The 14,914-nt window shown below is 51.7% G+C and overlaps 1 protein-coding gene across 3 annotated transcripts; it reads right to left on the bottom strand.

The window, feature by feature from the left end:
• Positions 1–1,733: 1,733 nt before the first annotated feature.
• LOC120658533 (protein SHORT-ROOT 1) lies at positions 1,734–6,127 on the bottom strand. 3 transcript variants are annotated; one of them, XM_039936791.1, is made up of 2 exons: positions 3,868–6,127; positions 1,734–2,108 (listed from the first exon to the last, which is right to left on the bottom strand). In XM_039936791.1, exon 1 carries the CDS (start codon positions 5,664–5,666, stop codon positions 3,915–3,917), a length of 1,752 nt encoding a protein of 583 aa, XP_039792725.1. In that variant the 5' UTR covers positions 5,667–6,127; the 3' UTR covers positions 1,734–2,108; positions 3,868–3,914. The 3 variants fall into 3 exon arrangements, with proteins under 3 accessions (XP_039792725.1, XP_039792726.1, XP_039792724.1); XM_039936792.1 differs by lacking the exon at positions 1,734–2,108 and adding an exon at positions 2,544–2,704; XM_039936790.1 differs by lacking the exon at positions 1,734–2,108 and having other exon boundaries at positions 3,373–5,702; positions 5,736–6,127.
• Between the last annotated feature and the right edge of the window lie 8,787 nt (positions 6,128–14,914).

The raw sequence follows: 14,914 nt of genomic DNA, 5'->3' as shown, positions 1-14,914 counted from the left end.
TGAATTTTAGTTATTCAAAATAATAAACATTACTACGAGCAACCAAATATTATAAAAATAAAAAATCAGTAGAAATTTTTTATACCTATTTCGTTTTTTATTTAAAATGAATTACTTATATTTTTTATTTAAAATTTGAATATTTTTAATTCTCATAAATTGAAAAAACACCACCTTCGAAACTATCTAATGGGCCAAATTTGCTCGATTTTAATAGTTGGATGGTATTTGTTATCCGGCTTTGTAGTTAATGGTTGAAAATTGAACTTTTATGTTAGTTTGAGAGTGTAAACCGGACTTTTAGGTTCAATGCTAATGCTTTGGTCTCGTGCGTGTTATGTTATCATCCATCTCTAAGTAAATAAACTCAATCATGGCCACGCATCCAATTACTCTATGATCTTATTTAATTTAAATTCTTTATTATCGGACTACTTTCATGATATTTTATTAGGTAGCAGTGAGCCAGCGTTGTCGTAAATGCTTTATCATAAATTGCAACTAAGAATTTATTACTGCGGCCAGCAGATTCATTTATCGTGTGTTGGAAGTACGTCTTTTTGCGCCCCATGTACAAGTACAACATGCCACTCCAGGGGACTGCACTACTGCGCTCCATGCATCAAAGAAGGTCGGCAATATAATAAGCCCAAGCTAGCATTTTTCTTGTGGGATAAAACCAAGGGCATGCACGCCCAACTATCACGATGGACAAAGGCTGCAACGGTACCGCCGGTATCATGATCTGCGCAGAATTGGATTGAAAGTTGGCTCAGCTCGTGGCCCAGTTTGACACTTTGACCCACACACGCGATCGAGAAAGCGGAAGCCTTTCTCATACATGTGCCAAGTCCTACTTGCCACTATTTTTTTTAAAAAAAATGGCACCCCTTGTGCTGAACATAGTAATTAGCAAAGACCTCTGCACAGTTAGTTGACTATACTTGCAAGCCAATTATATTTCTGCAAGACTGCAGTGTACTTACATGGCCATGGCCGATTCTGCCGGCTGAGGAAATTTTTGTAGGAGGATGATAGGTATAGGCGTATATAGCGACAAGCAACCCTTCAATCATACGGCATATACGGTATATGGTTGCATTGACTGACGTACAGGATGAGGCCATCGTCGCCAGCGATATACTCCTAGCCAATCAGCTGGGAAAATAAACAAACGTATCCAAGCTGGCCGGCTAGTTCCTATCCAGTAATGCTTCTGATGATGAGCAGAAACAGAATTGAATAGCAACCAAAGTTTGAGGGCCACGGCCCAGGCAGTTACGATTACCCAAAGTTAATCTTCGCACACGGCACGTGCAGCTAGCCGGGGACTGCACGTCAGCACGTGCTTCGCGGGGGGCTCGATCGGCGCCTCGCGGTAGACAGCGACGGCGCCGGCCGATCGATGCGTGGCGTGGGGAGCGGGAGGAGGAAGCATGGCAGGCGGGAGATGGAGACGAGTCGCCGGCGGCCGGGCGAACGGGGGGTCGATCGGGTCGGCGCGCGTAATGATTCCCCGGGAGAAACGCGGCGGAAAAGGGCGCGTTCTATCGTGTGGCGTCCGTGGGGGGGCCCGGCCCCCGGCCCGGCCGTCCGCGCGTAGGCCGCGCAGCCTCCTCCATCCACTACCACTAGCCAGCCAGCGGCCGGCCAGGCGATCGGTCCAAGCCCACCTTGGTTTGCTAGATTCCTCCACCCCTCGCCGCCAGATGCGCCTCCCCCCTCCCCTCGTCCGCTCTCCTCCGCTCCCCCGTCCGGCCGTCCAGCCGCGAGCGCCGAGCCCTGGCCTCGATCAGCCTCACCCGTGCTGAAAGCTACTAAAGCCACTTCAGCCGCCCGCCCACACGATAACGACCCGTGTTTGCCCGTGCCGCGCGCTACCGGCCGGCAGTTGTTGCAGCAGATTGCAGCAGCCGCGCGCACACATGAAATCTCGCTGGGATTAGTCGTCGTTGGTGTCCAGAAATTTGCAGGTGCACGCTGGGACGGAGGATCTCCTTCTTCATCGGAGGCCACCACGCCGGCTAGCTATAGCTAGGGCTGGTCATATGCTGTGCGTTGCCATTTCAGTTCCTCAAAGACTTTCTACGCCGTGACGTTTCTGCTAGCTGCATGTTTCAGTTTTTACAATTAGTCTGCTGTCATTGCACCTATATATATATACATGCAAATTGCAGGCTAGATAGCCATCGATCGGGACTGCTCGTCAAACAGACCACGACATAAAATCAACCGCAAGTGTGACAAATGATATCACCCCATCACCTAACCCTCTAATTCCGATCAACATCCGGTCCTGTATGTTCATCAGCCTGCAGTTAATTATGAGTTTGATGATGCCATCATATATGCTAGCTGATCGCTAGCTGTCGATCACTCTCACTCCCCACCACTACTATATATATGTCGCAAGCTGTAACAACTCCAGATCTGCGTCTTATAGCACAGCATCAAAGCTGATCTACTAGTTAATTAAACCAATATGTCAACGACAGGCCGGCGCCGGTCGTTTCCAGCAGGTCTCATAAAAGGTCGATCAGAGCTAGCTTGCAAATGACACAACCAATTTCATCCGGCTTCTTGGAGTGCACTGAATGATATGGACTGCTCCAAATTATTAGCTGCTGCTGCTGCTGCTCTATTTCATCACTAGAGACATTCTGAAAAACGAAGTAATAGACGGTCCCCTATCCAGCTAGATCATCTGCTGAAGCAACATAATGCCATTTGTCACACTAACTTTTAAATTATTTCATGGAAAGGAACTAACTTTAAAAAAACATACTAGTCCATTTTCTATGAGAACTGAAGCTAACTATTATACGAAAAGACATATACGCTCCGGCCTATTCGGATGAGGGGTATTTTAGCTTTTTGCCGTTTTTTTTTTTGAAATAGCAAGTATATATTTACTGTATACCTGATCTCGCATAGATCCTCAAAGTGTTGATCTAATCATACTCTTGTGGATCAGGTAAAATGTATGACATAAACTTCTTTGACCAGTCTGAAACGGTCGGTCCTGACATTTCTTAATTTGATCATTTCAAATAGAAAAAAAGGAGGAGCTCCAATAATGAAATATGTAACTCCGGAAAAATATAGAGAGCACTCTATCCTTTTTATATAAATAGGGAGTAGTCTAGCCATCTCATTTGACTATTCAGTATACTAGTTTAGTGCTTCTTGCAGTCCTGCTTGATATTGGTACTGGTAACCAAAAGTAGTAGGCCGTGCAAATGTCTGTCCTAACACCCTTAGGCCTTAGCTCCCATCAACGAGACAGGAAGCAACATCGCAACAACCATGCAATGCAAGCATCAATCTTTGCAAGAATCTAGTACGTAGCTATATAAGCTACACGAGACGGCGTATGACAAAAACCATGCACGTAATTCCGTCCAAAGGGAAGAAAGTTGTTGGGCTTACAATGCAAGAAGAAACACACAGAGGAATGGGAGAGAAAAGAAGCAAGAAAATCGAAATCATCACGCCAAGAACTTGTGGCGATCGATGATTCAAATTTGAAATAGATCAAGTCTAAGACCTAAAACTATCGACGACACCGGCCGTACCCCCTCCTCTTTCACCTCGCTGCAACCAATGTGTACGTGAGCAATCCCTACGCTTACGCTGCTTCAATTGAAAACCCTACATGTGCGAGCCGAACCATTCCCCATTCGATCAGTTTTCAAGACGAGCAAGGAGAGAGATCGAGCAAGCCATACCCATGCACACGTGCGCGATCGAGATCCGATGCAGGGATCATCGATCGATGCATCAACGCTGGATGCCTAGGTATGGCAGCGCCCTTGCCTCTCCCTGCTCATGCTGCTTGATCATCATTCATGCCACGTACATACTCACCGAGCTTGCATTTGCGTCGATGAGATCCGATCCTCGATCGATCTCGATCATGGCCTCCACGCGCTTGCCCACACGAGAGGCTGCTCCTTCCACGCGAGGAAGACACCTGCTCCGGGTGCCGAGTCGTCTAAACAGGCGTCCCGCATCGACCAACCCTCCCGGTACCGGCGGAGCAGTGACCGCACGTCGTCGGCGACGTCCTCGCTGAATGCCACCGGAGAGAACCCGGCCGACCGCATGCGGCGTGCCCATGACGCCGCCGTCTCCCGCCGCTCCATGGACTCCGACGCCGGGCACGAGACCAGGTCCACGATGGCACGTCCGGCTCCCCTCTCCAATGCCAGCCGCTCGTTGCTTGTCTTGGGGAAGCTCTCCTCCAGAGAGTCCATGTAAGCCGAGAAGAACCGCAAGCCCTCGCCGAACACCTTCAAGAAGGCCGCCTCCGTGTCGCCGTCTTGTTCCTCGGATGCGCCAGGGTCGGAAGCCACGAGATCGGCCTCCTCCTCGACGACGGTGACGACCCGCGGGTCGAGGCGCCGGAGGGACGAGGTGAACGCGTCTCTCCGGCGGGCACCGCCCGGCACCACGCCGCGCAGCGAGTTGACGCAGTTGACGGCGACCGCGGTGGTGGCGCCGCCGTCGCGCAGGTCGAGCGCGTCGAGGTCGAGCTCCGCGAGGTCCCCGGCGTGGTGCACGGCGCGGAAGCTGAAGGGCACGCCCATGAGCCGCGCGAACTTCTCCATCCGCTGGCCGATCTCCCGCATCACGCGCTGCACGGCGGCCGTCGGCGCGGACGGCGCGGCCGACACCACGGTGGTGATGGACAGGTGCGGCGTGTCGTCGGCGGATCGCGTGGCGAGCGCCTCGAGCAGCGTCGGCCACTGCGTGCAGAACGTGTTGCTGAGGTCGAGGATGTGGAACCGCTGCGGCTCCGACGACGCCGCGGCGGCCTCCAGGAACGACTCCAGGATGGCGCCGTTGGCGGCCACGTGCCCGAAGGACGACCACGGGCTGAGCTCCTGGAACCGCAGCGCCGTGCGCCGCGTGGAGTCGAACGACGTGTTCCGGTCGGACGCCGCCGCGAGCGTGCGCAGCGTCCGCGGCCCGGACGCCGTGAGCCGCGCGAAGAGCCCCGGGAGGAAGTAGTTGGCCAGCTTCTGCTCGACGTCCCCGTACGGCGACGCCAGCTCGTTGAGCATCCACATCAGCTGCTGCACGCGCTGGCTGTCCCGCGCCGCCACCGCCCGGGCGCACTCCAGCAGCAGCTGGCTCGCCCACCTCCCGCCGCCACCACCCCCGAGCGCCGCCGACGACGCCGCGCCCCCGCCGGAGGACGACGCCGGGGACGAGAAGTCGAGGTTGAGGTCGGGCGGGAACGACAGGTCCGCCGCCTCGAACAACGCGTGCGCCGCCCCCGCGGCCGTGGACGACGTGGACAGCGGGGGCGTCGGCGCCGTGGCCACGGACGACGTCGGCGGCTGCACCGCCGCACCGTGCGAGTGGAAGTGCTGCCTCGACGAGGACGACGATGAGAAGTCTTCATCCATGTAAAGGTGGTGGGCGTTGCCGCATTCTTCTTGCTGGTACGGCTCCAGGTAGTACTGCTGGTGCTGCTGGCCGTAGTAGTACTGCCCGCCGCCGCCGCTGCTGTTGCTGTGGTAGTAGTAGTTGTAGGAGGCGTTGGTCTGGTGCGACGACGACCTGGAGCCGCTCGACGTGGTGCTCCTCGAGTTGTAGGACGCCGACTGCTGCTGCTGCTCGGAGGCTTGGAGGCTAACCAACCTAAACAGCGTATCCATGTAAGCTGCTACTGCGGCGAGGCGGCCACATGAAGCGTGCGCATGCTCGAGGTCGCCGTGGTAACAAGCAAGGCAAGGGGTTTTTAATGGCAACGCGGTGAGAACTGAGAACCGGGAAGGGTAGCAGGCTGGACGAGGAGGAAGAGGAGGCTAGCTAGCAGCCAGTTATAGCTAAGATGCCAGGCTATGGCTGGCTATGAGCGAGAGTGGATTGCGCGAGTGGCAGCCAGTGCGATCCAATTCCAAGTGCGGCTAGCTACGATAGATAGAGAGAGGGAGTGATCTATTCTTTTTGAGCGAGAAAAGGGGAGCCCTGCGTGATGCGCTCGGCTCGCTTTCTTGGTGCCTCCTCGATCCCCAGTTCCAGTTCCGCTGCTCTTTTGGCGAGACCGATGCTGGAGAAATATGCTCTGCTTTGCTTCGCTTTTGGCCGGATCGATGAGGGAGGGGGAGGCCGGAGGGGGGGGGGGGGGGGGGGGGGGGACGAAGGAATGGTTCGGATTGGAGTGGACGGCTTCTTTACTGGGTATCTGGGTGGCGCAGCGCAGTGGGTGTGGCCGCCTTTTTGCCTTTGCTTTCGTTCCCATCTGGCCATCTCGATCTTACTACCCCGGCCTGCTGTTTGCTTTTGCGTTTTCTTTTTGAGTCTTCATGAAAACCCGTGCAAATCACGATAAAAAAAGTCATCTAAATTCACTACAAAATTTACACATATTGATGATACACAACCTTATAAAATATTTTGTCCAAACTCAGCTTCGTTTGTGAGATATAATAATAACAAATTTCAAGCCAGAAAGGTGTCCAAATGATTTGATAGAAATTTGTTATTTTTATATCTCACAAACAAAGTCGAGTTTGGACAAGATATTTTACAAGGTTGTGTATTATCATATTATCTACATATGCGCTTTTTTTGGTGAATTTAGGCGACTTTTTTGTCATGGTTTACACGAATTTTCACAAAAATTACGGTTTCCACCAGATATGTTCATTTTCTTTTTTATGTGTGATGGCTTGATTTGCTTCTCAAGCTAAGGAACTGAGAGACTGTCTGCATTCGTGACAGTGTGTACTGGATTAGTGACCTGCAAACGTTGGTTGATTTCTGTTACGAGAATGGACCGGCATGAATAAACAAGGAGTACAATTAAGAAAGGGAGACGGAGACACTGATTTGACATGAAAGCTACTCGACGACGCATGAAAGATTACAGTTGCAGACCTAGTAGCAGAGTGATTCATCGGCTCTACTATGTATGATATATTGTCATGTGGATTGTGGAGGTATACAAGTGCATGATCAATTGATCATTGATCGATCGCCTAGCCATTTAGAGCCTTTCGGCTCCTCCATTATTTTTCCTATAAACCTAACCTACTAAAGTTGGCAGAATTAGGATCGTGCTAATTTTCACCAATTTCTACCCATCGTTGGTCAGTTCTGTATTATCATACTCTTGTGTTTGTGGTTCATATTATTGATGCTAAGTTTTGCATCATGGTGTGTGTGTGTGTGTCTATATATTTGCTAAGTTATCCTCTAGATGTTCTAGAATGGAGTCTCTGTACCTGTTGTTGATTATAGTGGAAGTTTAGAGACAATACGGAGAAGCAAGTACTCAATTTGATAGCTCTAAACCAATCACCCTCAAGCCTGATCGGAGGTTTAGTTCCGGCCAGTTGGTTCAGGGATTGGTTATGAGTAGAGCAACAGACCACTATGGTGATAACATTGGTGGTAGTTTGAGCATGTCCACCAAATTCATACGACCACAACACAATAATAGAGTATGATAACATATGAACTAATTATCGAAGGGGACATGATATATAACTTTTCTGTTTATCCTCTAGATGTTCTAGAATGGAGCCCCTATAATGTTGATTGTAGTGAAGGTTTGGAGTGGACAAGTTGGCCCGTGATTTTTACTCCTCACCTCATGATGTTTTCCACGTAAATCACTGTTAATTGCGCACGTGAATACGTGATTGGTATTACTCCACTACTTATTTATTGGTAAATGTGTTCTTCTCAATATTCATGGTAAGATGAGAGATTAATAGATGCATTGTTACTGTCCGTTATCCACAAAGACACACGGCAATTGTCAGAAAAATCACTGGGATAGATTTTATGAAATGGATAGATGTCAGGTGGTGTAACGAACATGGCACCATTGATGCCATTTCGAGTGATTTTGGTGATCGAATGACAACACAACACTTGGACTAATATGATTGTTAAGATGATCATTCTCAGGCTTTTAGGTTCAAGTGATGACAAAGAGAAAGAGAAGATAGGCGTAGCAAGGCCCGATGGACTGCCCCTACGGGGGTTCCGCTACCCGGTTAGCGGACGGGGGTCGAGGGGGAGCCGCCCCTCGCGGGTCTCAGGGCAGCGCCCTGAAAGCTCTTCGATTCAGGAGTACCGGAAGAACCGACGCCAGGGCATCGGAGCATCCGATGGTAGTCGGAAGAACCGACGCCTTGATACTTTGGTGCAGAAGGGAATCGAAGCCAAGTCAGCCTATAGGCACCGGTTGAACCGACGGTCTAAAATAGGGCATCGGTGCAATGGCCGTCCTTTGTACCAGAGACGATGTCAAGTGCCCAGAAGAAGTTTCTTCAGCACCGGTTCAACCGACGGTGCATCGGTGCATACCACCGGTGTAATGACGTCAGCGTCCAGGAGAAGATTCCTTCAGCACCGGTTGAACCGGTGAGGCATCGGTGCAAAGCATCGGTTCAACCGGTGGTCTCTGCGTCAGCCATCAGGAGTCCAACGGCTACTTCGTGTTATGAGTGACCGGATGAACCGACGCTACCCTGCCAAGAGGCATCGGTTCTTCCGGTGGTACGCAGATTTTCAGCTAACCGTTGGAGCAACGGCTACAAGACTTGGTGGCCTATATATACGCCTCACCCCGGCCATTTGAAGCTTGCTGGAGTTGCTGGACATCCCACACACACCCAAGAACATCTCCAAGCCATACAAAAGCATCAAGATCATATCCTTAGCCCTTAGCACACTTTGAGAGTGTTGTGTAAAGGATTAGCTCTTAGTGAGTGAGTTTGCAAGGCTTAGAGCCTTTGTGCTGTGGTTCATTAGTGAACCAAAACAAGAGCTTGGTGCGCCGGCACCTTGGAGCGTGGAGCTCGCCGGCAACGTCATCGACCCTCCAACTTGGTGTGGAGCGGCGACGACACCTTTGTGCGGGGGACGTGGAGACCCCCATCCTTTGTGGAGAAGCTCCTTAGTGGAACCCGGGGCCAAGGTGACCGTGATTGTGTTCACGGAAGAGACTTGGTGGCCGAGTAGCAATACTCTTAGTGAGTGCTACAACAACGTGGATGTAGGTGTGCCTTTGTGGCTAACCGAACCACGGGATAAACACCCGCGTCAAGAGTTTGCTATCTCCTATCCCGCTCTTTAAGCTTCCGCATTTCTTCTAGTAATTTGTATGCCTTTACTTTCATAGAATAGTTTCTTGATAGGAAAGGCTATAGGTTGCTAAACTCTTTTGGGATAGGGGTTTTACACTAGAACAACCTAGTTGCACATATTGATAGCATGTTTTAGTTTAAGTTTTGTGCAAACTAGTTGGAGCCATAGGTCTAAGTTTTTATTAGTGCCTAATTCACCCCCTCCCCCTCTTAGGTTAGAGCACCCGATCACTTTCAGGTGGCACTAGGCGGCTAGCAAACACGCACCATACATTGACAACGCCCAATCGGTATCTCGCGAGATAATATCACTACTATTTCACTTTACATGTGGTCGTTGGTTCCAACTTTCAGGAAAGAAACGATGAGAAGGTGCCAGCACATATCTAAACATGTACAGGGCCGTCTCAACAATCCTGGGAGAACGACGACGCCAACCTTGGAGGATTTGGCAGGCATCATCCGGCGCCGGGCGCGACGACGGAGAGAGAGAGAAAATTCCCTTCCCGTCGCCCTCAGCATCGACGCGACGGGAACGATGCCACGACATCTCCTGCTCATCATCCACCACGCACGCAGCGAGCGGCAGGAGCCGGTCGCCCGGTGGTCGAATACGCCCAGGCACGAGGCGGCGGCAGGCAGGCGCCCGGCTAAAGAAAGAGGAGGCCGGCGGCAAAAAGCGGGGCGGCCTGGAGCACAGCGCGCACGCGGTGCTGGCCACCAGCAGTCCGGTCCGGCACCAGGCCATCATCACCACCGCAGCCCAGCGGCCCCCCCGGCCGTCTCCGCACGCGTATTTCGCCGCCTCCTTTTGAGGATTTCGGAGAAAGTTCGTAGATTCACAGACATTTTTTGTATTTTTTTAAAACTAGTAGCTTGCAAAGCATCACCAGTGCAAATTGCAGTTTAAAAAAGAGAGAGGTTTCGGCCCGTTCCGCTGCTTTTGGAAGGCCGAAAGACGCGCTTGTCCGGCCGGCCGGCCGGCCGGCGCTCGGCCGCGCAATGCTTTGCTACTGCCTGCTCCTGGCCGTCCGTTCATGCTCGCCGGTCGCCGCTGTCTCCTTCGCCCCGGGCGCTGCCGCGCGGGCAGTCCGCCCTGCCGCCGCAGCTGTTGCGGCGCGGCCCTATCGCTATCCCCACCGCTTTACCTAATTTCCATCGGCTCGTGCAGTGGCCGGAGGTGGATGGCTCCACCTGCGCGGTTAGGTAGGTCAGGTGTGCACTGACTGGGATGTTGAGTGTGTGTTTGTGTGTGTGTGAGGCCGGGTGTTGCTGCTGTGCATCGGAGACTCAGGGGCGCTGGAGCTGGGCGGGGCAGGCCGGCAGCGCGCCATGATGGTTTCGCTTCATGAGGGCTTTGAAACTTGAAAGGGAGAGGAGAGCTGGGCCGGGGACTGTGGACTGACCGTGCCCGTGCCGGTTCTCAAGTTCCGTCGTCGTCTCCCCTTGAGCTGAGAGTGGGAGACGTAAATTGCCCTGAAAAGAATCGGGTGCCATAGATTCGCTGCAGGGAGCGAGGGTAGTAATCCGTATCTATATCAGACTCAGATCCAGCCATTGGCTCTTTCTTGCAGAAAATGACTACGGATCAGTCCCATAAACGCTCGTTCATCCGGATACTCGATCGCGTCCAGATATACATGTGTGTCCCAGGTTCTATCTTAACCGTCATCTGCCCTGTCAGGTATTAGTGGGACATGACCAAAGATCATTCAGATACTAAGGGTGTGTTTAGTTGGTGAAAAAGTTTGGGTTTTGATACTGTAGCATATTTCGTTGTTACTTGATAAATAATGTACAATCATAAACTAATTAGATTTAAAAGATTCATCTCATGATAATCAGTTAGATTATGTAATTAATTATTTTTTCAACTGCGTTTAATGTCTCATGCATGTGTTTAAAGATTTGAGGTGACGAGTAGCGTAGAAAATTTTTTGAACCCCCAACCCGACATGACCGGATTTCCATTCTGCTCCCTGTTCTAATCCGGGCCACGTCATAAACTCATAAGGCATGCCAGTCGTCTGCAGCTTGTGTCTGCCTGTCTGGCCGGCATAGATTATCGGTCGTATCATACCGAGCTAGTGAGCTACGCGATGCGCAAATCATTGCCGCTCTTGTCTCCTTTTCCCGTTTGGGTTGGATCTCTTCGCAAGAAGCTCTGCGCCTCGCATAAGAGCAATCCCAATCCAAGACAGTAGTTTCTATACTTACTATATTATATAGATACTACTCATAAAAATTACATATCTAATAGATGGTTTCTTCAAAATAAACTGCTATCCAATCATATTTTTTCTTTCTCTTTTCTCTCTCCAATCACTTCTTCTTTTGTCTTGGTTTTTGTGTAGATATGATTTTTTGTATGAGACCTAGTTTCTTCATGTTTTTTTCTTCTCTCCTTATTAACTCCCATGCCAACTCAGTTTTTTACTTATGTGGCACTATATTTAATGCCATGGAAACCAACTAAATTGAAGGGTTGAGACTGCCCTAACATCTATAGCACCGAGGGGTTTTGTTTGCCCACAGCTCTGTAACTGTTTTCCTCCCCCTCCCCCATTTTTTTTCTAAAACAAAAGAGCTCGCCTCGCAGTTGTGTCTGATTCCGATCCGTATTCAGCTTACGCATGGGGTACTGCAGTGTGCACTGTCCCGGATCTCGTGAGGCTGCAGACGTGACAGCCCAACAAAATCTTTAAATTATTTAATTCAAAATTATATAAAATTAGAGTCCAAGTTTTTTATAGCCCGGTTTTTAGATTTTTTAATTCAAAATCTTAGACCCTTTACCGCCCTTAAGTATATATGACACCCAGCAAACAGAATTTTCCCATCCAATCATTATTACGCTCCGAGCCTCTGCATAGTCTCGATGCCACGATCGAGAAAAGGCCGTCACAGTTTTTTTTCTTCTTTTGGACAGGAAAGGTTTGTAGCAACTGTTGCAGCAACTGTTGTCTTATCAAGGAGCGAAACGCCATTACCCCCAAAAAAAAAGGAGCGAAACGCCAATCAACGCGCACTCACACGCTAGCCAAATGCGACTCGCTAAAGCTTTGCGGCCCCAATCATGGCGAGGATCTCACGAGCGGATCCGGCCTTCACCCGGGGCTGCGTCCAGAAACGGGCCGGGGCGCTTTCCCTGCGGCGCGGTGCGGTCCAACCACCGCCGCGCCGATCGATGCTGGCCGGCCGCTCTGGCTCCTATTTTCCGGTCGACGCACGCCGGGGGGGAGCCTCTTGTTTCGAACCGCGCCGCGGCGACCAAAGTACGGCGACACCATCATCGCCGCGCGCTTGTCCCGGCGCCCGAAGCGATCGCGCACCCACGCGGGCACGCCCCTAGCTTGCCCTCCGCCCCCCCCCCCCCCCCCCCCGAGGTTCGTTCAACGACACCATCCGCGCCCCGCTTTCCGCCCTCCGGCCGCCGGCTGGAGACCCGCGGCCGTGCGGGCAAAAGCGCCGCCCGCGCGCATTATGGCGTGGTGGCTGGCGACGAGCCGAGACGCGTCGCCTTTTTGTTTGCCGGCGCGGCGAGCAAAAGTTGGTTGCCGGCGCGGCGTGTCGTGTTCGTGTACCCAGCAGCGTCGTGTTCGTGTAACCAGCAGCCCAAAGGATGGGTGCCTGGGTAAGGGCATCCGCAGCGGTTGACGATTTGGTTGGCGATTTGATTCTTTTAATCGGTAAACAGTGGCTGCACAGTGGTAACTAGCGACGAACTCATCACTAACTTGGACGCTCGCCGAGAGAGCTCGCTCTCACGCGCACTCTTCCCGAGCGTCTGCCGCCCTCCTCTCTCTCCTCCAAATCGCCGGACCACTGCGGACGCCCTAACGATCGCGTGTCCTGGCGAGAAATGGGACAACGTCCACTCCATTTTCCTCTGCTCTGCTCTCCGTCGTGCCCTGGCCCGAGATCTAGAAGATGGGCCACGCCTGCCAAGCTAGCCACGCCACACGCACTCGCAGTGAGGCGGCGAGTGAGATCCAGCTCGGCGCTGCGTGCTGATGCTACAACACCCTGACCTGACCGGACCGGACCATGCCCCCGCTTCGGCGCTCCACCCTGCCGCCCATGATGCCATCCATGGGAGCGCGGCAATTGGTCGCTTCGCTTTGCCCAGCCTCTTTCGTCCCATCGGCATCGCCGTCGTCGCCGGATCACACGTGCCCCAGCTCTGCATGCCGCCCTATTATTCTTGACGAGATGTCACTGACTCACTGTTGCTCGCGCCACCGCCCGTTTCCTTCCGATTTGCCGGCCGACGCGTCAGTCCTCGTGGCGAGCTGGACTGGAAATACTGGACCCGGGATAGGTGCAGTGCAGGGTAAACGTCTATTGAATTGAAAAAAAAATAAAAATGTCCTGAAACCGAGTGCCATGACCCTGCTTAGGGTGCAGGAAATGATTTCGATGTTTGCAGGGACGAATTTGTTTCATGTGAAATCATTGTGTTCGATTCATCAGGCGGTCCCTAGGTGGCAGGCGTAGCGTAGGGTCGCTGATCGTGCTGCACTATCGTCTGATCTGATCCCAAACGATCTGCGATCCACGTGCTTTGCAATATATCTGCAACTGAAGCTTTTCGTTCCCACTGCACTGCGACGCAAGCATGAATTCCCCCACTCATCATCAGTTCATCACCAACCCAAAACAAACAATTTCTTATGGATTATTATTATACCCTACCCAAACAACAATATTAAAAAAATACTGGATTCGGCTGCTTTTTCATCACCCATTCATTGCCATCCCACCTGCAGGACGAGTCCTATACGTATGCAATTATATGCATCCCCATTGTAGGCAGACAAGATCCAGGAACAGTGACCTAGAAAAGGACAGAAGAGGAGCAAAAAGAATACCAGACGTCCAGACCATACATACGCTTTCCATTCGCAGCTCATTTCTGTCGTCTACGGATAACCAAACAAAACACAGGTCTTGCCTGGTGCTTCCCATGGGAACGCCTCCAATCCTCCATATGGCCGGTGACTGGTGCGCCATGCCTGCGATACTGATCCGGTGATCTCTGAATACCTTCACCGCAACGAGAAATTCAGCAGCGCCGGTCTACCAGCCCCATCCGTTCCGACAACAGGGTTCAGTCAGCGAGCAGGGGTGCTTCTCTTTCAGTGTGCTGTCTGTAAGTTGTCACGCTTTGGTGTGGATCCTGCTGCCTACTGTATTACCTGTAAAAAAAAAGTAGGATGGTTTCGTAGGCGAGTCGGCAACAGTTGCATTGCATGGGAAGAGCCATCAGCTGCAGTGCGCGAGACATGTGGAGGTGTTTGCAGAACTTTCTCCAGTGGATTCATTCGCTTGGCCAAGAAACCCTGTCCGTTCCCATGTCCTACCTAACACCCGTCAGTAGCTTTATTTGCACAAAGAATCCTTTGGCAGGTGTCTTAACGTATGTAGTGCTAGTGCATGTTCTCTGAAACTGTTCTGCTGCATGTCTTGTCTCTGAAACGGTGGTCATGTAGAACAGCAGCTGGAAATCATCTGGGATTAGCACACCTGATAGGAAAATGTTGTGTGAGAAACTTTCACAACATGTCTGCAGAGACTGCAACTGCAACCCTGCCATTTGGGCAAATGCCACGCTGAAGTGAGGAATGTGTGGGTGGTTTGGGCCGGGCGGCAAAATGCATTCGTTCCGCAGCTCACGATCGCACGGCCAGGCCCATCTAAGCCTTTAGGCCTAATACCATTCGGCACTTGGGCTGGATGTGGGCCTTTGGAATTAGACGCGTGCGCATGGGTTGGGGCTGCTAGCGGGTCGAAGCAGTTTT

The sequence above is a fragment of the Panicum virgatum genome, chromosome 2N, assembly GCF_016808335.1.
Source record: "Panicum virgatum strain AP13 chromosome 2N, P.virgatum_v5, whole genome shotgun sequence".
In the NCBI taxonomy this organism is placed as follows: domain Eukaryota; kingdom Viridiplantae; phylum Streptophyta; class Magnoliopsida; order Poales; family Poaceae; genus Panicum; species Panicum virgatum.
Note: the sequence above shows the minus strand (reverse complement) of the source record. Positions and strands in the feature narration are given on the sequence as shown.

Coding starts and splice junctions, on each gene's coding strand:
- LOC120658533 (XM_039936791.1), bottom strand. CDS start 5,666: ATGGATACGCTGTTTAGGTTGGTTAGCCTCCAAGCCTCCGAGCAGCAG.